The following is a 27,116-nucleotide window of genomic DNA, read 5'->3' as shown; positions in this document are numbered from 1 at the left end:
GGTTTTATCTTCTTATGCAAATCTGATTCTCATTATTTCTGAAAATCCTCTTAGGACACACTTAGTTTGAACCCTTCCTATGTTCTTAACTGTTTCCAAACGTTAATCGTCGATCTGAAGAGCTACAGAGAGATGGCGATGACGAGGGCGAGCTCTGGTCTGCAATACCCAGAGCGCTTCTACGCGGCGGCCTCCTACGTTGGATTCGACGGATCCACATCTCCCACCAAATCTCTCACTTCCAAGTTCTCCAACTCCACTGCCCTCCTTCTCTACAGTTTGTATCAGCAGGTGCCCCAATCCTCTTCATCTCGCATTCATTCTTATATTTATGTTTTCATTCTATGCATTTCTGCCTTGCGCCTTCCTTATGGTGATCCGATCCATTGGATTCGGATTTGATTTTCGGATCTCCTCTCTTGTTCGGCGACATGATCTCTTGCCTTTGCGGTTTTAGGTGAAATTCTGTGGTAACGGCATGTTTCTTTTTCTGGTTTTGCCTGCATTATCTGGTCAGCTCTCCCAAGCATTCCCTCGGCTGGTCAATGCAAATCCAATCGTATATAAGCACAGGAATTGGGAATTCTGTAGTTTAAGTGTGATAAGCTTGTTTTATTATTTTTGTCGGTGATGACATTCTAGTCAATTTGTGTCTATATCGTCTCTGTATACGTCTGGATAGATCTGGATTTTCCATTGGCAGATCAAGAATATTGATCTCTTTATTCATTTTATTTATGAAATCGGTGAGAAAAAAGCTTCAAGACTTGCATGGTCATTCACACAGTAGTGGACATGGTCATTTACCAAACTCATGGGCAATTAAGCAATTTATCTTATTGGTAATGAATTTATCACTTGTTAAACCACTTGCAATTAGGTAATCCTAGGTTTAGATGGAATGCGTAGCATCAAAATCGTGTGTGGAGGGGGTGAAGGGGTGCTAAAAGCTCGAGATTTTAGATTTGAATTGTGAAGGATTGATTTACTAGTGATCCCTACAGTTCTAGTATCCAGTTCCAGTCATCTTCATATCCTTTAGTCCTCAATTTCTCAATTTTATGGACATTTCTGTGGAATTTAGTTAGGGGAGCCATCATTAATCTATTCAAGAGGTTTGAATGTAATTTTGTTGCTTTAAGTTGCGTTTAATTTTCATGGCAGGCCAGCGTAGGACCTTGTAATATCCCAGAACCCAGTTCATGGAAGATTGTCGATCATAGTAAATGGGCAAGGTTTGTACACTTTAAACACCCACGTTGCTTTTTACCATTTGATACATTTCTTTACACACTTTTTTTGATTCCTTCTATAGATCTATGTTTGCTTCTGTGTTCTAAGTATAAACCATGAATGTCCATGTATATATTATTTAATGTTTATTTTAGTTGTTTGTCATAAACTCAAATACTTCAATAGTTCTCTTTAAATATCATACCCGCAATATGCATTATTATATTGCTACCTCTATTTTCTTTTGGGTCAAAGCTACTTTCATTTTGTTGAGAATAATTCTGAAAGTATTACTAATGCAGTTGGAACCAGCTTGGAAACATGTCTTCTGCAGAAGCCATGCGTCTTTTTGTGAAAATATTGGAGGTAATGCATGCAATTTTCCTCCCTGTTTTTATTTCTGTAATGCAGACTGTTGACTGATTATTTTCCTCCCTGTTTTTATTTCTGTAATGCAGACTGTTGACTGATTATTTTCCTTCAATGTTTTCTTCTTTCATTCAGGAAGAAGATCCTGGTTGGTATTCAAGGGTATCTAACTCTTTTGAAGAGCCTATAATAGATGTGCCAATGACTGTGAGTATTTTGAACGTTATATATACTGTTGAGTCTTGTCTTGCTCATGCTATCCAGATAGTTGTGTTTCTATACACCTCAATTGATTGCAACGGGCTTTACTTTTTGTATTCATATGTTATTCAGAATAGAAGTACTGATTGAATTTGGTCTTTGCTCATAATCAAATGAGAAAGAATTATATTATTTTGCAAATCACCATCTGTGGTTCTGTACATAAAATGTCACATTGAGTTTCAACAGCCTTTATTCCAGTATGTGTGAATGCTTTTTTTCTCCCACTCAGAGACTTGACTAGTATGTTGCAAGTCATGTACAGTTTTCAATGAATGAATTTAGGATTTGATCTTTTGAACTATATTTCATTCTAAGAGGCAAGTTGTCTTGCGGTCAGATCAAATTGCCACAAAAACATCGTCAGCATGTTATTCAACTTTCTCTGCTATGTTATTGTTTGCATTGAAATCTCTTTTTTATTTGGGGGTTATTCTTCAATTCCATGATGATGTTGGTCATACAGCATAATTCTAAAGCAGAGCCCATAATGGAGAATGGGAATTCTTATCCAGAAACAAAGACTATATCCACTGAAAATGGAAGTCAAGTTGGAACTGAGGACAAAGACATTGTTGTCGAGGGCTTTGGTTCAGTAGGAGTCTATGATCAATGGATTGCCCCTCCTATTTCCGGTCAACGTCCAAAACCCCGATATGAGGTATTGGCCTGTGCAAAATATAAACATATTAAATCTATTCTTCGCTTTCCCCCCTCTATGAATTCATTCTTTTCCCCCCCCTAAGCTAAGTGTTTTTTCATGTTCAGCATGGAGCTGCAATCATTCAAGACAAATTCTACATATATGGTGGAAACCACAATGGTCGTTACCTTAATGATCTTCATGTAAGCATATGTGTTCGATATATTTGTTGTATGAGGTTGTAAATTTTGGCTAAGTGATGTTGCATCCATGAAGGTTGATGGGAACCATTGATTTCATATTATTCCTTTATTTCTTTGCTATCGTTCTGATATATCTCATGGTGTTATTGGTTATTATATGTGGTATTCTGCTTCACCTCTATGTTCTTATAATTATCTACAAGTTGTGGTTTAATTGCCACTGTATTCTTAACTGCCCACACTTGTAGGGTAAGCTATTTGGCATTTACTTTGTATCACATGGATACTGATGCAGGTTTTAGATTTGAGAAGTTGGACTTGGTCGAAGATTGAGGCTAAGGCCGGAGCTGATTTTACTGAGTCAACACCCCCTGTGAAATTAACTCCCTGTGCTGGCCATTCTTTGGTTTGTGTTGAGAATAGTTTGTTTTTCATAAAATCCACTGATAACGTTATCTACTGCTTCCAGCTTATTTCCTGCGCTAATTCTGGAATGTTTTTTGGTAGATTCCATGGGAGAATAAGCTTTTATCACTTGCTGGGCACACCAAAGATCCTTCTGAAAGTATCCAAGGTACAAATAACAATGTTATTATCTCTTATTGTCCAAAAATTATCATTTTTGGCATTCTTTTTGTGAAAAACTTCTAAATATGTAGAAATAGAAAACATGTTTGGAGAGCATTTTAAAAAGAATGAGGATATGACTTTTACTAAATTGATTGTTTACTCTTATCTACTAATAAGAATAAAAAGCATGATAGTGATGGTTTTTTCATCTTAAAGGGGGAAAAAAAAAGGCATGTACACTGTTGGGAATGATAAAATTCTCAGCAATTTTTTTATCTATATATATATAAACTGCAGAGAGCTGCACTATCTACAATTTGTAGGGGTCCTCTTCTAGCTGAAGCAACTGCATGTGTATTTTTCTGAGTTTTTTTTTTGTTGGTACACAAAAACTTGTAACATTTTCTTTGTTGCATTGATTCAGCCAGTGTTCATTAGTATGGAGTGTTCCTAGTTTATGAATTATTTTCTATTTTTATTACTACTAAATAGCATTGCTATTAGTAACGAACTATTACTTTATGACAGTGAAAGTGTTTGATCTGCAAGTGGCAACATGGTCAACCTTGAAGACTTATGGGAAAGCCCCAGTAAGCATATGTTATTCTATCTTTATGATTATCAATCATAGAATCCCTAGAAGCTTTTTTTTTTTTTTTTTAAATTAGAGGAGCAAACATTTATGCCCTGAGGTTACACAACATGATCAAACCTGTAATCTCCCACTTACAGAGAAGCATGCATGCCACCAAGTTACAAAGCCATTGGCATCTCTAGAAGCTTTTAAAATGCCAAATTATGAGAATGCTGCCTGCTTTTTTTCTCATTTTTGCAAAGAGAGATGTTAATTTTATGGTTTGTGAATGCGTAACAGTAATATTTTGTAGGTATCAAGAGGAGGTCAATCAGTGACCCTTGTTGGGACAAGCTTAGTGATTTTTGGTGGACAAGATGCAAAGAGAACTCTGTTGAATGATCTACATATTCTTGACTTGGAAACTTTGACATGGGATGAAATTGAAGCTGCGTAAGAAACTTTCTGAAGCAATCATCTCTATCTCCCTGCTCTCTTATTTTTATTTTCTGCTCCATGGCAGGCTTGGGGTGAAAATGATTTCTTTGTATTGTATGAAATGTTTTGGATTTCTGATTTGAAAAATGCTTTTGATAAACTGAATTAAAATTGGAGCAACTTCTCATGCCTTCTTGTTCTGTTGTTCCAAAATCTGGTTGTAGAATTATCTCTTTGATTTCTCCAGCTGCAACTGCAATTTAGCCCCCCATTTTGTTTCAAGTTTTTTATTCTACACTTTTTGAGATTCTTTCTTTTTAAAAAATTATGTCTGTGTTCACTGCTGACAAGGTCTTACAAATGGCAGTGGTGCGCCTCCTTCACCAAGGTCTGATCATGCTGCTGCAGTACATGCAGAGCGATACTTACTTATCTTTGGTGGGGGTTCACATGCAACTTGCTACAATGATTTACATGTTCTTGATTTGGAAGCTGTAAGGCTATTGCCTCTTCTATTAGCTGCAGGCTAAAAAATCAACTGCTTTTAAATCATCTTGTGATTTCTGTAGCTGGAATGGTCTCGACCTGCACAACTAGGTGAGATACCAACACCACGTTCTGGACATGCTGGTGTGACGGTAGGGGAGAACTGGTTCATTGTTGGTGGTGGCGACAATAAGAGTGGTATTTCTTTTGGCCGCTTTGTCCCTTAAGTTTAAGATAATTTTTAATTTGAGCTTTTATATTTGGAATATTGCTTAACCTTGTAAAAAATAAAACTTGTGGGGCATACGAGTTTGTGCTATAGGTCACATTAGACAAAAACAACCAGTTTCCTGGTATTAAAAATCAGTTTTCCTTGCTTTCAGTTTAAATATTAATGGTAGAACAACAAGCTGAACAAAAATGAATTATAAACTCATCCACGGGCCCAGTTTCTGTGATACTAAAACAATAAACTTCATCATTAACACTATGATCCCAAGTAGATTTGAGAAGGTTGTTGGCATTCCACTGACTGGCTAAGGTACCTTCCTTCAGGCAATGAGCTTCTTTGATACCTAATATTCTTCAAAACCTTTTGAATTTTGAATGCGTATAATGTGACCTGACTTGTAAGTGGATGAAACTGGAACATCTATCTTTTCTAAACTCCATTGGGTGGACTGTGAAAAGGTCATAAAACCTGTGAGGCCCTGGTGTTGAGTTGAATGAAATAAATAAAACAAACGACTGCAGGGGTGGACATATTGTTACTGGAGCCAAGAACAAGGAGCAGTTGTATGAGATGACTTCTTTCTGGTTGTCTTCTCCATTCCATGGGTTTCTCATCAGTCTTGAGTTGGCACATCTTTTTTAATTGCAAGAGCTATGTGATTAATAAATAAAAGGTCTTAATATGTTTGCTTCTGACCATTTTGAAGCATAACTCTCGGTTTAGATATCATATATCCATAGTGCTTATCATGACTGCTTTAAGTTTAAAATTGTGAGTTTCAGGAAATTTTGGTGATGATCTTACTTGCTGTTTGCAGCATATCCCTGATAACAAGTTATATTCCATGTTATCCTCGCAGGAGTCTCTGAGACTGTTGTGCTGAATATGTCTACGTTGACATGGTCAGTTGTAACTTCTGTTCAAGAGCGTGTTCCTGTTGCTAGTGAGGTATTATCAGATTTGTAAGGACGTCTTTTTGTATCGTGAAATTGTTTGGGGTATTGATCCTTCTTACTCAATTCCCTGATTCTTATTGCAGGGCTTGAGTTTAGTTGCAAGCTCCTACAATGGTGAAGATGTACTTGTATCTTTTGGTGGATACAACGGACATTACAACAATGATGTAAAAGACTACTTCATATGTTTGGCCTCTTCTGTTATTTGTTTTGTTTCTTTTTCTTGATTTATTTATTTGATTTTATCATCCTTCCTCTGATATAATTTCTATCCTTAGGTTTATGTACTTAAACCTAGCCATAAATCAGCCCTGCAATCAAAAACAGTTGAAAGTCCTGTTCCAGACAGTGTTGCTGCTGTGCATAATGCCATCAACGCTACCCATGATGTGGAGTCTGAAGTTGAAGCTGGTTATGATGGGAAAATTCGGGAAATTGTCATGGACAATGCTGATCCAAGGACAACGGTGTGTTTTATTACTAAGCATGCTCATCTTCTCTGCCCAGTTTTAAGAAGTTCACTCTTGCATATATGGCATAAAACATTTAAAAGCATTAGCACATATTTGTACCTTCAAAGCAAACATATTTAAGTGATATATGCTTCAGGGGAATTTTGGTTGAAAATGGTCAGAAGTATTATTTTTTTTTCGTTATTATTTAATCATATTTTGATGCCTGAGTTGTGAGTTATAAGTTCAGTAGTGGTTAAAAATCTTGGAAGTTGGGCGCGCCCCTCTGGGAACAGGCCAGCAGATGCATTAGCTCACTTTGGAGCCACTACGAATTAGCCATCGCCTTTTTGTTTGAAGCCCCAGATGACAATTAGGATATTATCCCGTAGTCAGTGAATTATTAGTGTAAACCAACACACCCCCTCCCCAAAAAAAAAAAGAAAAGAAAAAATCTTGGAAGTTGGCACCAAATACAAATTGTGGGCTGGATGACTGTGAAAAAGTTAATGAGAGAGTTCTATTTGGAAGAAGATATTGAACTCCTAAGACAAAGATGCACTGTTGCATGCTTGTATCTGGGTCACTTCTCAAAAAAAAAAAAGAAAAAAACACATTAGATTCAGACCAATTAAATCATAGACAACAACACATTCTGCTTTTGACAGCTTTTTCGTATTTTGGCTGCCTTATAGAGTTCCAAAGGGGATCTTATATCCACCCTGAAGACTGAGAAAGAAGAATTGGAATCATCACTCAACAAGGAGAAAATACAAACTATTCAGCTAAAGCAAGAATTAGCAGAAGCTGAGGCTCGTAACTCTGAACTTTACAAGGTAAATGACTTGCAGAGTTGAAATCCCTTTCCATGTTGGAATCTGTTGAAGTAGAATACCATGGTTTGAGTATATATTGAGCAGATTGCGTAGGTAATGCTGGTAAAGTTAAAGAAATTTGCCATACTGATCCAGCTTGCTTGTTTGATTTATTACTGAGAAATATAACAAGTGATATACTTCTATGTAAAGTTGTAGACTGATTTTTCTAAGGGTTTTGGAGGGGATATACTGCATAGATACTGCACATATGTATTAGTAGTACTTGTTATAAACCAAAAGAGCTCCGTGTACTGGTTGAGATTTGGATTATGTTGTTTGTTCTGTAACTCAGTCAAAAGTCCTCATACTTTGCACTGATAATTTAGGAGCTCCAATCAGTACGTAGTCAGCTTGCTGTTGAGCAGTCAAGGTGTTTCAAACTTGAGGTATACACAATTGCTTCCGTCTATCTTTTCTTGTGGTTTTTATGCTTAGGTTTTGACACTGCATATAATTTTTAAAAATGAAAAACGGAATAAGAAGAAATAGAACTTGGAATTGCTTCAGCATATGTTTGGTTATGTCAGAAAAAAATGATTATGGAGAAAATTGATTTTTTTTGGCCAAAATGAAAAAAATTGATTAATATGATTGATTTTGAATATAATTGATTATGTTATGTGATATGATTGATTTATAAAATTGATTAATAAAATTAATTTAAACATTAAAAATAAGGTATTGTGAAAATACATCCAAACATCCTTATTGCATGTTAAAATTAATTATAAACTCAAAATTGTAGTTTTTTTAAAAATGTCCACACACCCAATATATATATCAAAATTAATTATAAACTAAAAATTATGGTTTTCTTAAAAATATCCAAGCATCACATAGGAGTGTTTAAAATTCATTTTGACATGGATAATAGGTATTTGGATATTTTAAAGAGAACCATGGTTTTGAGTTCATGATTAATTTTGGCATATAATAGGAGTGTTTGGATATATTCACACAAATTCATGGTTTTGGCCTTTAAAATTGATCATCTTTGTTATCCAAACATGCACTTAGTAGTTTTTTAAAATCATTTTTAATTTCTTGTCCGAGTCCAGCTTTTCACCCTTTACATCGTCTGCTCCTTTTCTCGTATAAACATTTTTTAATATTAACATTGATTGAATAGTTGGATATTGATATGATGCATGTAGAGCCAGGGTTATGATGGAACCCTTTCTCCCTTTTGTTGTGTGATCAAGAATTTGAATTTCAATATTTTCTGTTCTTTGCAAAAATGGGTCTCGAGTGCTTATTGTACATGGACACTGTTTAACTTGGTGATTGGCTTAGGCATATACATGATGCCCCTAAGATCTCGCCTTTTATTGAAATCCTGGGAAGATAATTTTGTTTTCAATATAGTTTGATCTCAGCATGTTATCAGTAGCTCAGATCTAGATGAAGGAATTTTTACTAAAAGTTTGAGATTGCAGGTAGAGGTTGCTGAATTAGGACAGAAGCTCCAAACAATTGGAACATTACAGAAGGAACTTGAACTCCTCCAGCGACAAAAGGCAGCGTCTGAACAGGCCGCCCTAAGTGCAAAACAGAGGCAGAGTTCAGGTGGAGTATGGGGTTGGCTTGCCGGTGCGCCCCCAAGCCAGAAAGCAGATGGATCAAATTTTGACCATTCGCCCTAACTGAACAGCGACTCTACATTCGGTTTCATGGAGTTAATCGTCTTTCCAATGCCATCTTTTTTTTTTTTTTCCTTTTTTCTTTTTTCTATTTTGGAATTGAGTTCTTTTTTAGTGATGGAAATAAGTTTCAGCTTCCGTTTCGGCCAATGGAAACCCCATAGGGGCGATTCGCAGTTATACATGTACTGTAATTTAGTCGTGTAGCTTCATATTGCTGCTAGTATAGTGCACATTTTATTTTTCCACCATTTTTGCTGATGATTGTATTCAAAGTCAATCCATTATTGAATGAAAGTAAAGGTATTCTTTTGTTTTTACAATTTTTCTCACCCGATGTTGGACAATTACCCATGGGGTGGTGATTTCTTGTTACTCCACCTTTCGAAAGATTGTCATTCCAAAGATTTTTATATTTTTTTTAAAATGTATGTTACTTTAGAATTTTAATAAAATATTTATTATTTATACAGTTCTAGATTTATGAATAAAAATAATGAGAAATAATGATATTTGATATGAGGATTTTTTTTTCCTTATAAAAATATCGCTAGGTTTTGTTAAAATATTCAAAGTGACAATAATTTTTCTATTTTCAAAAAAGTATGTTTTGATCAAATGCAATTTATCGCGGGTGTCATAATAATTTATGGCCTTCTGAGTTTTCATATCTTGCCCTGAATGGATGAGGAAGCCTAACCGAGAGCGTGTTGTTCAGCTTCCAGAAGAGGGGGGGAAAAAACAGGTGGCAAGCGGCAAAAGTGACAAATACAAAACAGGGCAATCGGATTTAGGGTTCCTAGAAGCAAATAATTTACAAATAAAACATAATAGAATTTGAAATTATTCATTTACAATTATATTTTTTGATGAAATGATGAATTTGCCCCTTTTATAATTAGCTGCCGAATGATGACTTTTTTCTTCTTCCTCCCTCTTCCTTCTCTCTCTTCCTCTTCTGACATCGATGTACTAACCACATTCATCGTTCTCCCATCATGTTTCTTTATTCCCTCCCTTCTTCTTCCCCCCTCTTCCTTCTTTCTCTTCCTTCTCAAGCCCAAATTTGAAGCATTTTTGCTAATATATATGAGTGGACGATTTACTTTTATTTAAATAGCTATGGAGAAGACGATTAGGTATTCGGTCTACTACATCCCTTTCATGCCAACCAACTTCATGGAACAATCTGCCATAGTGTGAAAAGAATGGATCAAGTGATGTGTTGATTTTGGCATAAAAAATAATGCAATTATTGCATATTGCAAATCCATCACTGCTTTTCAATAGCTTTATTTTGTCAAAAGAAGACACAGAAGGAGCTTGAGCCGTATCAATTTTATTCTAGATATAGGTGAATTTCACTACTGGAAATTGACTTGCGAATATCCGAACGTCTACTTGTGAATACATGTACTTTGACTTGATGTTGTTTGGGAAACTTAGTTAAAATGTATCAGTACCTAAAATTTGTTAGGGATGGCAATTGTTTTATGTATGTATATAGACAAGCAAGCCTTAGATGTTTTGGTTATAATTGTTGTATTTTTGTGTATCTTAGACATGAAATTTGATGCAAGATTTCATGTTAATACTTGTTTTAGTAGAAGGAATAGTACTGGCATAAAAATATCCAGTCATAATGTGCACGTTCATTTCATTTAATGAAAATAATTTGTTATTTATGAATCTTTTGTTGTTTTTGATGTAGATTTTTCATAGTAAATATACATGTTCTAATGTAGATGTTATTTATAAAATTTATATTGTTATTTATGGAGTTTACGTTATACAAATTTTGCAATTAACTTGTACAGATATTTATACGTATAGACAAACCTTGTGTTATTAATATATGGACCTTTTGATATTATTTATGGATGTTTTGTTGTGAATTAGTTAATTACAACTCTTAATGAATTAGATTATAGGAAGGATAACTTCTACAAATAACTATACAATAGTATTTCCTGAAACTTTAACTTTTTTAAAAAATTAGATTATGTGTTGTGAAAACATGAATATTATCTTGTTAATATTGGATATTCAATTGATAATTCAATTGTAAATTATTCAAATATGATGTATTTGTTCATGAAAATTCAATGAAAACATATTGTTAATATATAAGAACTTTGTGTAGATATTCATGTATGGCATATAAAAGGACCTTATGTTATTAATATATGAAACTTGTTATGTTATTTAAAAAATTTTAACTTAACTAGACGGATCATGTGAAATATATGTATATTATATTGTTAATAAATGAACTTTCTCATGTTATTTACTTTCTATTGTCATAAATATGTTTAACTTAACAACATGAATCATGTGAAATAAATGGATATTGTGTTAATAAATTAATACTTTTATGTTATTTACAGACTTTTTGTTGCTTATAAACTTAAAATTTTTTTACAAATATTTAGCTTAATCACACAAATGAAAAGAAAAATCATATAATTGTGGAATTATATTTTTCTAATTGGATGATGTATGTATTTTAAGATGCTTTTTTGTAATTTGAAATTGGTTTTTTTGTAATTATGCATGTATTTCAGTAAACATGAAATGAAATGTACAGGTTAGGTAAAAATATACAATACAATATTTACTATGCATAACACAATGTTCATATATTTTTAACTGAAAGTCCATGCTATTTTAGTTTATTAGTAAATTAGGCTTAACAAAATGTACAAGTCAAGCAAACAATGTACAACACAATATCCGCTATATATAACACAATGTTTATATATTTTAATTGAAAGTCTATGCATGTTCAGTTTATTAGTAGGCTAGACTTAACTACTGACTTTAAAGGACAATTATATCAAATATGAATAATTTCATGTCAATACTAGCCTAGCTACTAAAACAAGTACCCACATAAAATTTGATATAATATTTCAAGTCTGATATATAAAAAGTTGGCAACTATATCCAAAACATTTAAGAGTTGCTTGTCTATATATAAATAAAAAATATTTTATTATTTTCAATTACCTAAGAAATATTGCTCGAGAATACTTCCATATACATAATTATAGTTGCATATGTACAAAAAAAAAAGTAGAATGTGAGTACTTTTCATGCTGAGTTAGGATTCTTACGACTGTCTTTGGCCTCCCCACATCTTGAATAATAATAAATCTTCTTATTTTGAAATTGAGACTTTATCCTCCTTGTTTGTGGCCTTATGGGAGGACTCTATCAACACTCTTCACAAATTTACCACCATAATGGAAGAAACAAAATAATTTTTTTTTAGAACTACTTGCTATCTCTTATATTAACTTGTAATGAACAAATTAGTTTAAGTAAATGTCCACATACAAAAATCTAATTTTTATTTTACACAACTTAAAGTTCAACACCAACAACTTAAAATCCAATTTTGCATAATAAATACTCTAACCATTATGTCAAAATCCTATATGAACAAGTCAACTACCATTATTGTATAATAATTAATCAATTCTAAAACTTTTACAACTAACTTAATGGTTTAGCAACATTTAGCTTATATCAACAGTAAAATCACAAATAAAATTTTAATTTTAACAAGATCACAGTACAGGTTGTACAATAAAAAGTTCATCTCATATGCATTCTACTAACTCATGTGAAACCCTCATTAAATGAAACTACTACATATTTAATGAGTTGGGACCACCTTTGTTGCCACTTCACTAGCAACTAACATGCGGCATGACGCCATTTAAATCATTCAGCTAAATTATCAGCTCACCAAAAGAAAATAACTTCATTTACCTTGTGCACACCAAAAGGTTACGTTGCTTCCTAAGTCCTATCATCCAACTATCAATTAATTCCTGTTTCAACGTAAAAATGGTGGATAACACACTTAATCAAAGCTTAACAAATTTTTTTTTAACCAAAGCACTACTTAGTATGGAAGGCTTTTAAAATCTACACACCTTAAAAATTACTCTTCACCATTAGAATCGAGAAACTTTCAACTCCTTCAGCTAAGAAGCTTTCTCGTGTTTGTCACCAGTCCCACTACTTTCCATTCGTTTATTTCTATTTCTTTTTATTAAGGGCAAAATTGTACATTTAGTCTCTATAAAAACTGCAACAAGTACCTTTAAACCTACAGCGTAATATTAAATTTTTTTAAATTTAAAGTATAATAATTTTTCTTTTTAGGACCTTTAGTGTAATTTCCTTAAAAAAATATAAAATTGGTTGGGTTAGAGTCGATGATCTATTAGATGGAGCATGGACTTGCCCGACTTCACTGCTTTTGGTGGCTCACTTAGGGTATTCATTCACTTATTTTTGGGAAAGAATTTTTATAAAATTTTCATGATTTATGATTACTTTGAGAAGCTCAACTCTCAAAATATAAACATCCAAATATATAATAAAATTTAAAAATAATAAAATAACAATTACTCATACATCCCTTTTACAAGTAATTTCTATCAACCTCATTAATATCAATATAAAAAAATATAAAGAATAAAAATATGTAAAATTTCAAATATACCCTTATATAACTAATCTAAAAAGTAATATCATGTTATTTTTTTTCCTTTCTTGTAAAGGATAATTTTAAAAATACCTTTTAAATATTACTTAAAAAGTTATATCATAATTTATAAATAGAACCAAATGAAACTTTTAGAATGTGACTTATAAATAAAATTAAAAGAAGTATTTCTTTATCATTATAATTTTTGCCAACTTCTATTATTATAACTAAACATAAGAAATTTTAACTTGTTATAAAAATTTTATAAAATAAATCCCCTCATGTAAATTATAAATTTCTAAATTATCAAATAATATCTAATTTTAAACAAAGGAAACTTAAAAGTTAAGGTGTCAAATCAAAACCGCTTCGCTTTAGGCGGATTCGATTTCGGGGACTAAAAGCCGACCTCAACATCCCATAAAGGGGTGGGTATATATATTTGTGGGCTGACTTCTCCTTTACGCTGTAGTGCCAATCAAGTCGGTGCTAGTTACTTGCTCCTGCGACTACCACTCCACACTATCTTCCTCTTTCTCTTGTTGGATCATATACCTCGCTTACGCAGCTTCCTGTTCAGCTTGAAGGCATCGTTTTCTTGCCAGTTATTCTCACCCATGTCAGTGCCACATCCTCCACAAACCCTCATGCACCCCCATTCCCAAAGAGAAGATTCCTATTCCGCCGTCTTTCGAGCTCAAGAAAGTCATTCTATTTTAAACCCTACTCTTCCTATTCGGACCTCAAATTCGGATGCAGCCGAAATTCTGACACTCCTTCATCTTTCATTCAATCAAGATTCGGGTTGCTTCGCCGCCAGCACCAATTGTGGTTTCCGTGTATTCAATTGTGACCCGTTTCGCGAGATCTTCCGGCGGGATTTTGGCCCTGCTGGTGGAATCGGATTGGTTGAGATGTTATTTCGGTGCAATATCCATGCCTTCGTCGGCGGTGGGGTTGACCCTGCATACGCAATCAACAAAGTTATGATTTGGGACGACCATCAGTCCCGCTGCATTGGCGAGCTATCATTTCGCTCTGAGGTAAAGGGGGTTCGTCTTAGAAGGGACCGAATCGTGGCGGTTCTGATGCATAAGATATTAGTGTACAATTTTGATGACCTCAGAGTGTTGCATCAAATTGAGACAATCGCGAATCCAAAGGGACTTTGTGAAATCTCCCATGTCTCAGGGGCAATGGTTCTGGTTTGTCCTGGATTACAGAAGGGTCAGGTAAGAGTCGAACTTTACGCTTCAAGGCGGACCAAGTTTATAATGGCGCACGACTCCCGAATTGCTTGTTTCGCACTTACGCAAGACGGACGCTTGCTTGCCACCGCAAGCACTAAGGGCACTCTGGTTAGAATTTTCAATACTATGGATGGTTCATTGCTCCAAGAGGTAGTTATTTTATTTGTACTAGGCTTTTTTTTTTTTTAAAAAAAAAGTAACTACGCTTTGTTCTTGTAATCAATTTACGAAGGACTGCCTTTTTTGTGAAAAACTAATATTTTAATCCATATGTAAGTGGTTTTTTTTGTCTCACTACGAAAACTGTTAGCCTTTAGAAATGCCAATCTACAGTGTCTCTAAGTTCCATAAAATTCTGTCAGGAAAATATTGATTTTCTGTGCCTAGATACCCTTGAAGTAAATGCAATCGATCGGAAGATAAATATTTTGATTGGTGTGTCTCATCTTCCAGAGTTCTAAGTAGGTGGCTAAACTTATTTACTAATTGAACCTAACATTAACCTGTACTCTTTGACAACAATTTGCATGAGACTTCTTTCGTGTATATTTGGCCCACTGAACCAGCATATGCAAGCACTTCCATAGTGGAAAAATGCTAACTAAACTAAAGTTGCTTTGATGTCTAGCTAGATATATGAATTAGTTAATTATCTTTAAAATTGTACATTCTTTCCATGTTTACCCTTTAAGTAAGAGTAGAAAATTTTATTACCCATTAATTAAGAGTATTTTTGGAAAAACATCATTAATTGCACCTTGAAAGACTCAATGCCTTGTGTTTTTGAGCACCCAACCTAAAAAAAAATGTCTCATATTTTTTAACCAAGAGAATATGTCACATTATTAGTAACTTATGAAGTGTAGTTTGCTGCTGATGATTGATTTACTATTCATTAGGAAAGTAGATTGTGGACCCCATGCCTTGCATGTAGTATGAGGTAAAAATAATGAAGCAGCCAATAAATTTTATATTATATATTGAAAAATTGATGAGAAGTGTTCACAGGAAAGTCCTGCAGAGATGCTTAATTTCTCTACGGGGAATTACCTGGTGTGTTTACCTAATACAATTGAATGACATCTGTCTGGAATTTTACTCTGCATTTGTCGGCAGCTACATGAATTTGTCCCGTCATGTGAAAATCAGCTTTTCAATTTACTTTCTTCAGAGGATCAAGTTGTTTCTCAAATGTGATATGCATTTCCTGCTAGAGACTAGAGGTCATACTGTAATTACTTTTGTTTAGGCCCCAAAACGTTGTATATAAGGTTGTCTTGGAGAGGCTAATGCTAATTTCATGCAACTCCTGGAAGTTTGATGTGCTGTAAATTATTTGGATGACACTTGCAGGTACGAAGAGGGGCTGATCGAGCAGAGATATACAGCCTTGCTTTCTCTGCCACCGCACAGTGGCTAGCCGTATCAAGTGACAAGGGAACTGTTCATGTCTTCGGTCTAAAGGTTGATTCAGGACTGTTGGGGCATCGTGTATCACAAAGTACATCTGAACCTAATCCCGCTAGCCCCTCCTCAGTTTCATCTCTTTCCTTTATTAGAGGTTTGCGGATTTTTTGTCCATTGGCTTCATTCTGTTTGATTATGCTTATCTCAGGTGACGCAATTCTGTGTGATGTTCAATAGCAACAAAATGCAGAAGAGCATTTGGTGCTGTAACATTATGTTCTCTGATATAGACTACAAGTTGGAACTTTTTCAAAATATTGCTCATGGTCATCTCAAATCTGGTTTTTTTACAGGTGTACTGCCAAAGTATTTTAACTCAGAGTGGTCAGTGGCGCAGTTTCATTTGAATGAAGGTTTGCAATATAATGTTGCCTTTGGTCACCAAAAGAACACGATTGTGATACTTGGCATGGATGGAAGGTATCTCTTGTGGATCATATCTTTGTGCTGCTTTTTGTGTATTGCACTTTTCCACTTCCTCCATGTATTGCTGGTAGATGTTAGCACACTCAGGAAGAGCATGTTGGGAATATGACAACTAGGTTTTATAACCTCGTATTTTTGCTTCCTGGAGATTTCTTTTCCCCCCTTTTCCTTGTTTGGTGGGAGTGGCGTGGAGGAGTTGTCTTTGAGCTTATGTATTGCTTATAGGAATTCGTTGACAATAGAATACCATGTTTGAGTAATGATTAGATAGTAGGTCATGTGCATCAGTACAAGCATGGGAAAGGCCTGGGAAAAAAAAGAAGGAAGAATGACATTTGGATCCCTTTGTAAGGGAATTATTGACACTTTGGTTCCTTAAAAACATGACCTTTTGAGATTAACAACTTTTTTTAAAAAAGTGAAGGCCAAGGTGCTAGTGATTCTCCTGTAAGGGGCCCGAGTGTCTTTCTCCCGAGAAAGGAAGCATGGAATCTTATGTAAACTGTTGTTTGTTAATAACAGGGTCATTGGACTTTTGAACTGGTGAATCAATCTGTTAGACTATCCGGTGAACAGTTATGGATGGGGTCAACCGAGTTGGTTTTATTTTTCTCTCTCATTGCTAAACATGAAATGACATCGTTTGACCTAAAGAAATAGTAGCATGTCAAATTTATGCTTTATTATTTTTTTTTATTGAAATATGTCTGGTTTGTGTATGAATGTTTTATTTACTTGTGGATTAATGTACTTTTTATTTAAATATTTCTGTTTTTTTATCTAAAGTAAGACAGTCACAATGAGCAATTCTTGTTATAAGAACTGTGGAAGATTTTGATAGTTTTATATCTATAATTCACTTTTATCCAATCAAATCAAGACAAATAAATTTTAATATATTAATAATATTAATAGCATAATTTGTTATAGAATAAATAATGTATAAAATTCAAATTTTTTAATTTGATTAAAAATTAATAACCTCAAATATATGAAGTTAATTACACAAGTTTGTAACTCAAGAATTTTATTCTCATTGTATTTTCTAGTGCTGTGTGCATTATTTCCGTCTTTTGTGAATTAAATTTTGATGGTATATGATGCAGCTTCCATCGATGCCAGTTCGACCCCATAGCCGGTGGAGAGATGACCCAACTTGAATATTATAATTTTCTGAAGCCAGAAGAAGAAATTTTCTAGATTTGAACGTATTCAACTATTTACTGTGGCTGGCGTTTCCTGTAAATAGATTTTATCTTTTCCCGTGCAGCGGTTGTTGTTAAAATGAGTGCTGTCTCCCCGGCGCCCTGCTGTTGATTCTTATTTCATATTTTGGGCATTTTCTGGGCCTTATGGGTTTTCAGCCGATGATTTTCATGGGCTGGACATTCTTTTTTTTTTTTTTCTTTTTGGAACTAGCACCAACTCCCCCTACATTGCATGGGAAGTATTCGCTAACACAACTTAATATAAAAGATTATGTTTATTATTGTCATAAACATCATTTACTCTCTCGTGTAATGCACAAGAAGCATATAGTTCCATTGTAATCAATTTAAGAGTTTTACAAATAAATATCATTGACAAAATTGCAATAATCATCACCAACCAACGTCTAATTTATATTATTGTATGTACTAACAATGCTGTTAAAGATGAAGAAACTAAATTTTAGAAAGAGATTGTTTAGTTTTAGAGTTCATTAAAGTTCTGAGATGTATCTTTTATCATTATTTTCACGGACGTGAAGGATAACATGTCTCATTAAATAGTCATTAACTAATTTTGAGGGAAAAACCTATGCGAGTAAACAGAAGCGTGTTTGGGTGTTAGAGTTCTCTAGGATTAGAGCTTCCTTTTTTTTTTTTGGGGGGGGGGGGGTGGGTGGGGAAGATAGTTACTAACCGGACTAAATGGTAAAATAGTAGTTATTGGCAATGAGGCAAATTTTTATTGGCCAAAAAAGTGGCAAGTAATAATTAATTTTTTTAAAAAAAAAGAAAAAAATAAAAGGGAGTTGTAAGAAGTTAAAATGCTAATTACGCCAAAAGACGTGGGAGACCCATACGCCCAGAATCGAGAAGATCTTGGCACAGGAAAGTACGTGAGCAGAGACCCCAAATCCCAAAGAGTTCGATCCTGCAATTTATGATGCAGACACCAGACAAAATGAGCAGAGTGCCAAGAACTTAGAAGCACAAAACGGCAGAGAATCGACCATGGACGACAAGTAGAATACGTCAAAGCAAACAAAATTGAATTCACAAGTTTGGCGCCTACATTCATGCACTGCGTAACATGTATCACATTGAACAGATGGGAGAATCTAGTGTTGTTTGGCCTTCTCAACGTCCTCAGCGGCAGAAGAAGAAGAAGGCTTCTTTGGAAGCAAGACGGGGTTGATATTCGGCAACACTCCCCCGCTAGCTATGGTTACTTCTTGCAGAAGCTTTCCCAGCTCATCATCGTTCCTCACTGCAAGCAGCACGTGTCTTGGATTGATCCTCTGCTTATTGTTATCACGCGCCGCGTTCCCTGCCAGTTCGAGCACCTACGCTCCACCGTTCCAGAAAAATCACAGAATAACCCCAGAACAAAAAAAAAAAAAAAAACCAGCGTAAAAACAGAGAAAATTATTATTATTATTATTATTATTTTTTTTTTTTTTTAAAAAGCGCTAAGCCTCAAGTGCATTGCAAAACCAGAGGGCATTGGGAGCGACTGAGCAATGAAATAAAAAAGATACCTCGGCGGCGAGATATTCGAGGACAGCCGCCAGGTAGATCGGTGCTCCGGTGCCCAAACGCTTAGAATAGCGACCTCTCCTCATGAACCTGGCTATGCGAGCCACCGGAAACTGAAGGCCGGCTTTCACGGACTTAGATACGACCTTCTTCCTGTTCCCTCCTATTCTTCCGCCCGTACCCTTAACGTCGTTCGCGGCCTCCATTGCCGACGCTGTCAAAGATCAAGCACCGAGCCTCTCCTGCACCGCCGCGTCTCAGTGTAAAGCCTGAAATGAGGACGCCGCTGGTATTAATACTGCTTAACGCTCGTTGTTTCTTCGATTCATTGCATCCGACGGTCTTCGCGTGAGCCTGTTAGCGATCCATGGGTTTGATCTCCAGCGGGAAATGCGCGAAATGTTCGGAGATGATGAATGACCGAAATCACCATTTTCTTTTTTATTAATTAAAATTAATTTGATGGATGATCGTAGGGCCGAAAAGTTCCACACGCTGGCGATCCATCATTAAATTTTTAACTCCGGATCGTAAGGACCTATGAATTCTTAACTAAACTTGTTCGACTGTTAAACTAAATATATAGGATCAATCAAGTTAATGGGGAAAAAGAAAAGAAACTGGAGAATGCATCTCATGATGTAGTTTTTATAAAGAATCATGTTAATAAAAAGATAAGAGAACAGTGAAAATCCGTACGAAGAAGAGGCTATTTTTGTGCGCATACATACATAGACTAACATTGATGACCTGCCAAAAGAGAACAAATAGAAGTGGGAGGTGGCGTTAACGAATTTGAATTCTCGGGGAGGCGTTTTGATTGAAGCCGTCGGAAAGGTGAAGGTCCAGAGCTTCAGGGAAAGAGCAAATGATCTTCAACTGAATCCTCCTCAAGCACGCCGCAAACTCCAGAGCCTGATTCATGCTCGCTCTCGCTCCTTCCAATGCCTCTATTAGCTCCGTATTTGTCAGGTAATAGCCGCTTATCTGACTCAATATTCTGTCGTGTCTCTCTTGATATCTCGCCACTCTTTCTTCCGCCACCTCCAGCGCCTCGCTTACTATTCTCAGCTTTTCCGCCACCATCTTCTTCTTCTGCCATCTCCGCAGACTTGTCACGCCCACCAGCAACGAGCTCGACAACCCTGTAATGGCCAAAATGATGTTCCCAAACCTCATGGGCGTGCGTATCCTGTCCTCCCAAGTTTTGAATCAACTCACATTTCAAGAGGAAGGATACTTTGCTTTCATTTGGGGGACACCCCGTGGCTTCATCACTCCCTTCTTTTTTCCCGCTCATTCTGGAATATATATGCATTTAAAAATTGAAAGAAAAAGATAGCATGGAGAATATCAAATCCACTATTATAAAAAGCAAGGGGAGGACTCTGAATTCAAGTTCATGTACTTGATAGCTTGCCTCATCCCACCACACCACAAGCTCTCGTATCGCTTTTTAATTGCAAGGTCATATTCTCAATGATTTACTATCATTCCAATAATATGGCTTCGAACATGATTAAATAAAGAACAGAGTTTCATGAAACAGAAATAACTCAAAATTCTCGCTTCATGAACAAGAATAAAACTCTCGCCTATCCACAAAGGAGGAGAACAACCCTCCCAAAAAAGTCAAGAAGAAGAGAAAAGAAATAAGAGCCCAAGTCTACAGTTCATCGTTCGGTCCTGCGTCGTCGTCGTCATCAGAAGAAGAGCTTTCACCACTCCTCTCATAAACCTGCTTGATAACCGGATTACACACAGCCTCAATCTCCTTCAATTTCTCATCGAACTCATCTTTCTCAGCGTTTTGGTTGTCATCCAGCCACTCGAGAGCCTCCCTCAGTACATTCTCTATCTTCTCCTTATCGTCTGACTCGATCTTGTCTGCAAGCTTGTCCTTGTCATTGATAGTGCTCCTCATGTTATATATGTATGTCTCCAATGTATTCCTGGCATCAATCCGTTCCCTAACCTTTCTATCCTCTTCTGCCAATTCCTCAGCCTCCTTCACCATCCTTTCAATCTCTTCTTGGCTCAGACGCCCTTTGTCATTCGTAATTGTGATCGATTCCGATTTCTTTGCCGCCTTGTCCTCTGCTTTCACATGTAGGATTCCATTGGCATCAACCTCGAAAGTGACCTCGATTTGAGGCACTCCCCTGCAAGTATTATTAATCAACCAATCACTAGAAACTACATTCTCCTGTATTCTTCCCAATATCTTCCATTTCATTCAAGAATACAAATTTTACAATATGAAGGCCGTGTCTTGGTTAATTTCTCAACTTACCTGGGTGCTGGTGGGATGCCCGACAGGTCAAATCTCCCAAGCTCGCGACAATCCTTAGTCAGGGTTCTTTCGCCTTCATAAACCTAAAAATTTTCAACACAAGGATTAGAATACAAATACAGTGGCAGTTATATAAGCAATTAGGGAAAAATCATGCTAATGATCTCACCTTGATGGATACTGTTGTTTGTTGATCTTGGTAAGTGGTGAAGACTTGAGACTTTTTGGTTGGAATAACAGTGTTCCTTGGTATCAATTTTGTCATGACACCGCCAACCGTCTCAATCCCCAGACTTAAAGGAGTAACATCGAGGAGAAGAATATCTGCCCAAAATAAAGCAAGTTCAACTTCAAGTTCTGACTCCAAATAACCAAAGAAGCATCAAGCAGAAAGTCCTTTGAAAATCAAGAAATAAATAGATATGCAGGTTGATTACGTTACCTTTGGTTTCTTCGCCGCCTTCACCGCTGAGTATTCCGCCTTGGATAGCAGCGCCATAAGCAACAGCCTCGTCAGGATTAATCCCTTTGTTCAGTTCTTTCCCATCGAAAAAGTCCACCAAGAGCTGTTGCACCTTGGGAATTCGAGTACTTCCTCCAACTAACACGATCTCGTTGATATCAGTCTTCTTCAGGCCTGCATCTTCCAAAGTTCTTTTCACCGGACCCATCGTCTTCTTGAACAAATCCATGTTCAGCTCCTCAAATCTGGCTCTTGTCAGTGATTCAGACAAGTCGATTCCATCAAAGAGTGACTCAACTTCAACCCTCACTTGGTGCTGGCTGCTCAGAGCTCTCTTGGCTCTCTCACATTCCCTCCTGAGCTTCCCCAAAGCCCTATTGTCCTTGCTAATGTCTTTGTTGTACTTCTTTTTAATCAACTTGATGAAATAGTCCATGAGTCTGTGGTCGAAATCCTCTCCTCCCAAGTGGGTGTCTCCGCTGGTAGAAAGGACCTCAAACACGCCATTATCGATGGTCAAGATGCTGACATCGAATGTACCGCCACCAAGATCATAAACCAATATGTTCTTCTCTCCTCCCTTCTTGTCCAGTCCGTAGGCTATGGCTGCCGCTGTGGGTTCGTTGATTATCCGAGCCACGTTGAGTCCGGCAATGATGCCAGCATCCTTGGTAGCCTGCCTTTGCGCGTCATTGAAATACGCTGTAATCACCAGGAACAAGAAGCAAATCAGACCACATGTGTATGCAGAGCTAAACTGATAAGTATAATTAATAAGCGGGAACACATATCAAATTAGGGAGTAAAAAGAACGAAAGAATGGTACCTGGAACAGTGACAACGGCATCTTTGATCTTCTTCCCCAAATAGGCTTCGGCCGTTTCCTTCATTTTAGTCAAAACCATAGCACTGATCTCCTCAGGGCTAAACACCTTGTTTTCTCCTTTGACTTTCACTTGCATGTAAGGTTTTCCATCCTTATTTATGACCTTATAGGGCAAGAACTTTATATCCCTTTGGACCTCTGGATCATCATACCTAACATTCAGAAGCAAATCAAACCCAGTTCAGCAGGCCATTCGATAACGAGAAGCCAAGAATTATTGACCTTAAAGAGACAGAAGATCACTCACTTCCTGCCAATGAGACGCTTAACATCGAAAAGTGTGCGTTCAGCGTTGAGAGGCGCTTGATTCTTCGCTGCCTCTCCGATCAAACGCTCTGTGTCAGTGAATGCGACCCATGAAGGAGTGATTCTGTTCCCTTGATCGTTCGCTATGATCTCCACGTGACCATTCTTGTAAACACCCACGCAAGAGTAGGTAGTACCCAGATCAATACCGATCACAGTTCCGAGTTTTGGAGATTCTTCAGCAGCTATAGCCAATCCAAACAGAAATTCTGAAAAGGACAGAAAGAATACATTAGAATAACTCGAGAACAAAATAAATAAGCAATAAAAAAGCTTCTCTTTCAATTCCAATGTCGCTGCATTATATTATAGTATCTTGTAGGGCGTAATATTCCATTTCTTTTCTTTTTTCTTTTAATACAATGGTGTAGCATTCCAAAAGGAAGAAAAAACACATGAGCGGAACCTTACCTAAAGAAAATAGAAGCAGAATTGCCAATGCTTTATTCTTCGACATGATCATGCTGATTGGTTTAATACTTCTCACCTTCGTCCTGGCAGACGCTTGCTCTGTTTTGTAACTTGGTTGCCAAAGGTCGGCTCTTCAAAATGGGGGGCGATAGATATATATATATATATATCGGTGTTTGTGAGTCCCCCATGCTAGAGTGTTCTCTCCAATACAGAGATACCACGTCAGTATTATGGGTGCAATGCGGTGCGGACCCTTCCTGGCATAACACGTGAAATGACCAATAGAATGTCGACACGTCACTGCAATGAATATACCGGTAAAACCTCGAAAGTTCATGATTTGTTGAGCCATGGAGGGCGCACGATGATGAGGCCTGGGTTTCTCTTTCGTGGGCTTCAGATTGCACCAAGCTATGGGCTCAGCCTCACATGTATGGGCCTGGTCTGGCTCTCGCCTTCCGTGACACTGTGACAGTGGAATCGGGGGATTTCTTTTCTTATTCTTCAAAAAAAAAAAATTGACATTTAAGAACCACTCAAAAAAATTATTTCAGACAGTGACTAATATAAAATAAATTATTATTAAAATAAAAACATAATTTATTTTTAAAATAAAACTCATTAATTATTGTATGTGAGTAATTTGTACGATTGATTTTTAAATGTGATTCTTCCTCCTTTTTTTATTGTCATGAGGATTGGGCGATGCCTTAGAATTCTCCGCGGGAGAGAAATTTTTTGCATTTTATAGCAAAACTCTTCCAAAAATTGATAAAAACATTCATTTCAAGGAGTGGTTTATTTAGTGAGTAGGCACTACTATAAAATTATTAATATATAATATTATTAAAAATAATGATTTAAAAAAAAACGTCATGTAAAAGAGAGATAGGTGATGATTGTATAATAAATGATGGGTGTTATTAACACCCATCATTTATTTCATTAACATATATGATAGGTGTTGTAATGCTTCAAATTCTACCTTTAAAGAAAATTAAAAATTAATAACAATATAAATAATGGATATTTTAAATACTCATCATTTAAATTGATGATATTATATGACGGGTTTTTTTAACACCCATCATATAATGTTTAAGTTTTTAAAATTTTAAAAAAATGTAACTTTATATAACAGGTATTTCAAGCACTCGTCATACAAAATGATCATAATATATGACAGGCATTTAAAATATTCGTAATAAAAAGTGAAATAAATGACGAGCATTTAAAAGCCCGTCATTTATTTTTATTTAAAGTCTTTTCAATTCCTTTTCATTTTAAATTTTCTCTCGTGTGCCCTATGAACTCTCCTCTCCTCTCTTCTCTTCTTTACCTTCACACGAAATCACAAATAAACTTACAAAGTGACTTCATTTTCATAGTTGAGCATCATCCCCCACATCCGTCATGATTCCCTGTCGTCCTTGCTATCGTTCATTGTAGCTTGAGTTTGCCATTGTGTTACAACCCATTTTTTTTCAAGGTGCTTTTTTTCGTGTTCTCTACCATATCTTTCAATGTCCTCTAGCTTTTTTATTGTGGGAATGATTTATTCATTATTTTATAGAGTTTTATTGATTGAATTTACATAGTTAACTTTCTGTGCATATTGTTGCTTAATTTTGGTAATGTGGGTTGAAGAAAATTAATAATATATGATGTGTTCTTGGCTTGAGGATGCTAATGAAGGTTATTAAAATAATTATGAAGATGAAAATGAATGATCAAAATGGATATTCATGATGATTGTATTTTTTATGAATTTTAAACAATTTTTGAATAATTTTTTTAAATTATATGCCTTATTTAATTCAGATAGTTTTATGTTAGAAACTACATACTAAAATGTATTAGTATATCAAATTTTATTACAATTGGAGTTGATTTGAGTAACCAAAATTGATGCGTAGTTTTTCTAAAAATTATAACTATTTTGTTGAGATTTTGACATTTGCTATAATGAATGATAATATCTTGACATGAGATTACTACTGTAAGGTAGGAGTAACATTAAGATGATAAATGAGAAAAAAAAACAATGATTGCAATTGATATTTATGGTATTTTTCTTTTTTTCTATAATTTTTAATGAATTTTGTTTAAATTGTGTGTAGTTAAAAATGTTATTTTGTTAGATTTTATTGCTATTGAAATTGTGTATGATTAAATTTAGTTTATTAATATAAGATGTTAGGTTTAAAAAGAGGGTTTGAGCTCGGGGAATACTTATTTTTATGGCGTTATATTGCCAAAATTTTTTTGCACGTAAAGTAGTTAATTACTTTTTTAATCATTTTATCATTCATTTCTTCTCCATATTTGTTTTTTCTATTTTTGTAGGCAAATGGCTTCTCAAAAAAGTATTGATCTTAATGGATCTAGCAATACTTATTCTAACATTGACATGAATGACCAATAAATTTAACAAAAATCATATTAAATAATAAGGGGATTGGCATTGATTATCAAGGTGAATAGGATAAGGGCTATTGGATAAAAATATGAGCTTAAGTGAAATTACAAAAGTTAACTTATTAATATCAATAGAAATAAATTTATCAACTATATAGGGGTTGTGATAAAGGCAAATGTGCCCATTACAATTAGGAGTTGGAATGATGTTAGTCCAGTAACAAAGAATTATATTTGGAAGCAGGTATAGGTAAAATACTTTACTCATAATCATTATAATTATTTGATCACAAATCTAATTAATTTCCTTATTTTACAGTTAGCATTCACCATTGATGCTAGTCGAATGAAATTTGTCATTCAATAAACTAAAAAAGAAATGTGGATATTTCAATATTTTTTTAGAATGAAATACATTAAAAAATCAGTCAAAAACATTAGTGTTGAAGTTCCCAAATTAATAAGGCTATTAGTCTCACAAAAACAATGGGGTGAATTTATTATCTAACAATTCGAGGACAATTTCAAGTAAGAACTATAATTTATTGCCCATCATTTTTATTAGTCCCTATGAGGTTGGTGCACAATACTTTAATTAAAAAGGACAAGATTTTATATCAAGCCAAGCAATTAAATAAAAATTTTAAAACAAGGGTTCAAATGGGGACATTATTCTTATTACCATATTGCCAAGGGTAACCTACTTCTTACTTTATTAATGAATTTGTTAAGATTAATTTAGTAAATTAGTTATAATTTTATAACACTTGTTAATGCTTTTAGAGATCATTGGATGCTGATTGCCACTAAACCATATAGTAGCACTTCAAAAGTATATTATCTCAATTCTCTTGATGAAAAACTAAAGGATAGATAAATTTTATTAAAATTGATTAATACATATGTGTAGAAAATAAGAATTTCATATATTTAACCGTCATTTATATAAAGAAATAAATGATAGGTAAATAATCATAATTTATTTGGAGAGACTTTAAATGACAAAGTCA

General features: G+C 35.1%; 4 protein-coding genes across 5 annotated transcripts; 2 read left to right on the top strand and 2 right to left on the bottom strand.

Moving 5' to 3' along the window:
- On the top strand, nucleotides 1-9,258 carry LOC129318946 (acyl-CoA-binding domain-containing protein 4-like). The gene is made up of 18 exons (XM_054963959.1): nucleotides 1-291; nucleotides 1,165-1,235; nucleotides 1,536-1,599; nucleotides 1,738-1,809; nucleotides 2,330-2,524; nucleotides 2,632-2,709; nucleotides 3,005-3,115; nucleotides 3,217-3,283; nucleotides 3,808-3,869; nucleotides 4,167-4,306; nucleotides 4,659-4,785; nucleotides 4,861-4,975; nucleotides 5,869-5,957; nucleotides 6,049-6,132; nucleotides 6,244-6,432; nucleotides 7,113-7,253; nucleotides 7,622-7,681; nucleotides 8,732-9,258. The coding sequence occupies exons 1-18, from the start codon at nucleotides 133-135 to the stop codon at nucleotides 8,936-8,938; spliced, it is 2,031 nt and encodes a 676-aa protein (XP_054819934.1). The 5' UTR covers nucleotides 1-132; the 3' UTR covers nucleotides 8,939-9,258.
- A 4,639-nt stretch (nucleotides 9,259-13,897) lies between these two features.
- LOC129296361 (autophagy-related protein 18a-like) lies at nucleotides 13,898-18,081 on the top strand. Its single transcript, XM_054934966.1, has 4 exons — nucleotides 13,898-14,839; nucleotides 16,043-16,250; nucleotides 16,450-16,576; nucleotides 17,689-18,081. The coding sequence occupies exons 1-4, from the start codon at nucleotides 14,057-14,059 to the stop codon at nucleotides 17,780-17,782; spliced, it is 1,212 nt and encodes a 403-aa protein (XP_054790941.1). The 5' UTR covers nucleotides 13,898-14,056; the 3' UTR covers nucleotides 17,783-18,081.
- Nucleotides 18,082-18,601: 520 nt separating this feature from the next.
- On the bottom strand, nucleotides 18,602-19,641 carry LOC129296368 (histone H2A.1-like). 2 transcript variants are annotated; one of them, XM_054934981.1, is made up of 3 exons: nucleotides 19,329-19,641; nucleotides 18,863-19,133; nucleotides 18,602-18,721 (listed from the first exon to the last, which is right to left on the bottom strand). In XM_054934981.1, exons 1-2 carry the CDS (start codon nucleotides 19,530-19,532, stop codon nucleotides 18,909-18,911), a joined length of 429 nt encoding a protein of 142 aa, XP_054790956.1. In that variant the 5' UTR covers nucleotides 19,533-19,641; the 3' UTR covers nucleotides 18,602-18,721; nucleotides 18,863-18,908. The 2 variants fall into 2 exon arrangements, with proteins under 2 accessions (XP_054790956.1, XP_054790950.1); XM_054934975.1 differs by lacking the exon at nucleotides 18,602-18,721 and having other exon boundaries at nucleotides 18,792-19,133.
- Nucleotides 19,642-20,799: 1,158 nt separating this feature from the next.
- On the bottom strand, nucleotides 20,800-23,800 carry LOC129284630 (luminal-binding protein 5-like). The gene is made up of 7 exons (XM_054920158.1): nucleotides 23,686-23,800; nucleotides 23,216-23,483; nucleotides 22,909-23,120; nucleotides 22,062-22,784; nucleotides 21,789-21,943; nucleotides 21,620-21,702; nucleotides 20,800-21,488 (listed from the first exon to the last, which is right to left on the bottom strand). The coding sequence occupies exons 1-7, from the start codon at nucleotides 23,735-23,737 to the stop codon at nucleotides 20,993-20,995; spliced, it is 1,989 nt and encodes a 662-aa protein (XP_054776133.1). The 5' UTR covers nucleotides 23,738-23,800; the 3' UTR covers nucleotides 20,800-20,992.
- Between the last annotated feature and the right edge of the window lie 3,316 nt (nucleotides 23,801-27,116).

This window comes from Prosopis cineraria, unplaced genomic scaffold, assembly GCF_029017545.1.
Source record: "Prosopis cineraria cultivar Desert tree isolate PC_DT_omini unplaced genomic scaffold, ASM2901754v1 PC1, whole genome shotgun sequence".
In the NCBI taxonomy this organism is placed as follows: domain Eukaryota; kingdom Viridiplantae; phylum Streptophyta; class Magnoliopsida; order Fabales; family Fabaceae; genus Prosopis; species Prosopis cineraria.
Note: the sequence above shows the minus strand (reverse complement) of the source record. Positions and strands in the feature narration are given on the sequence as shown.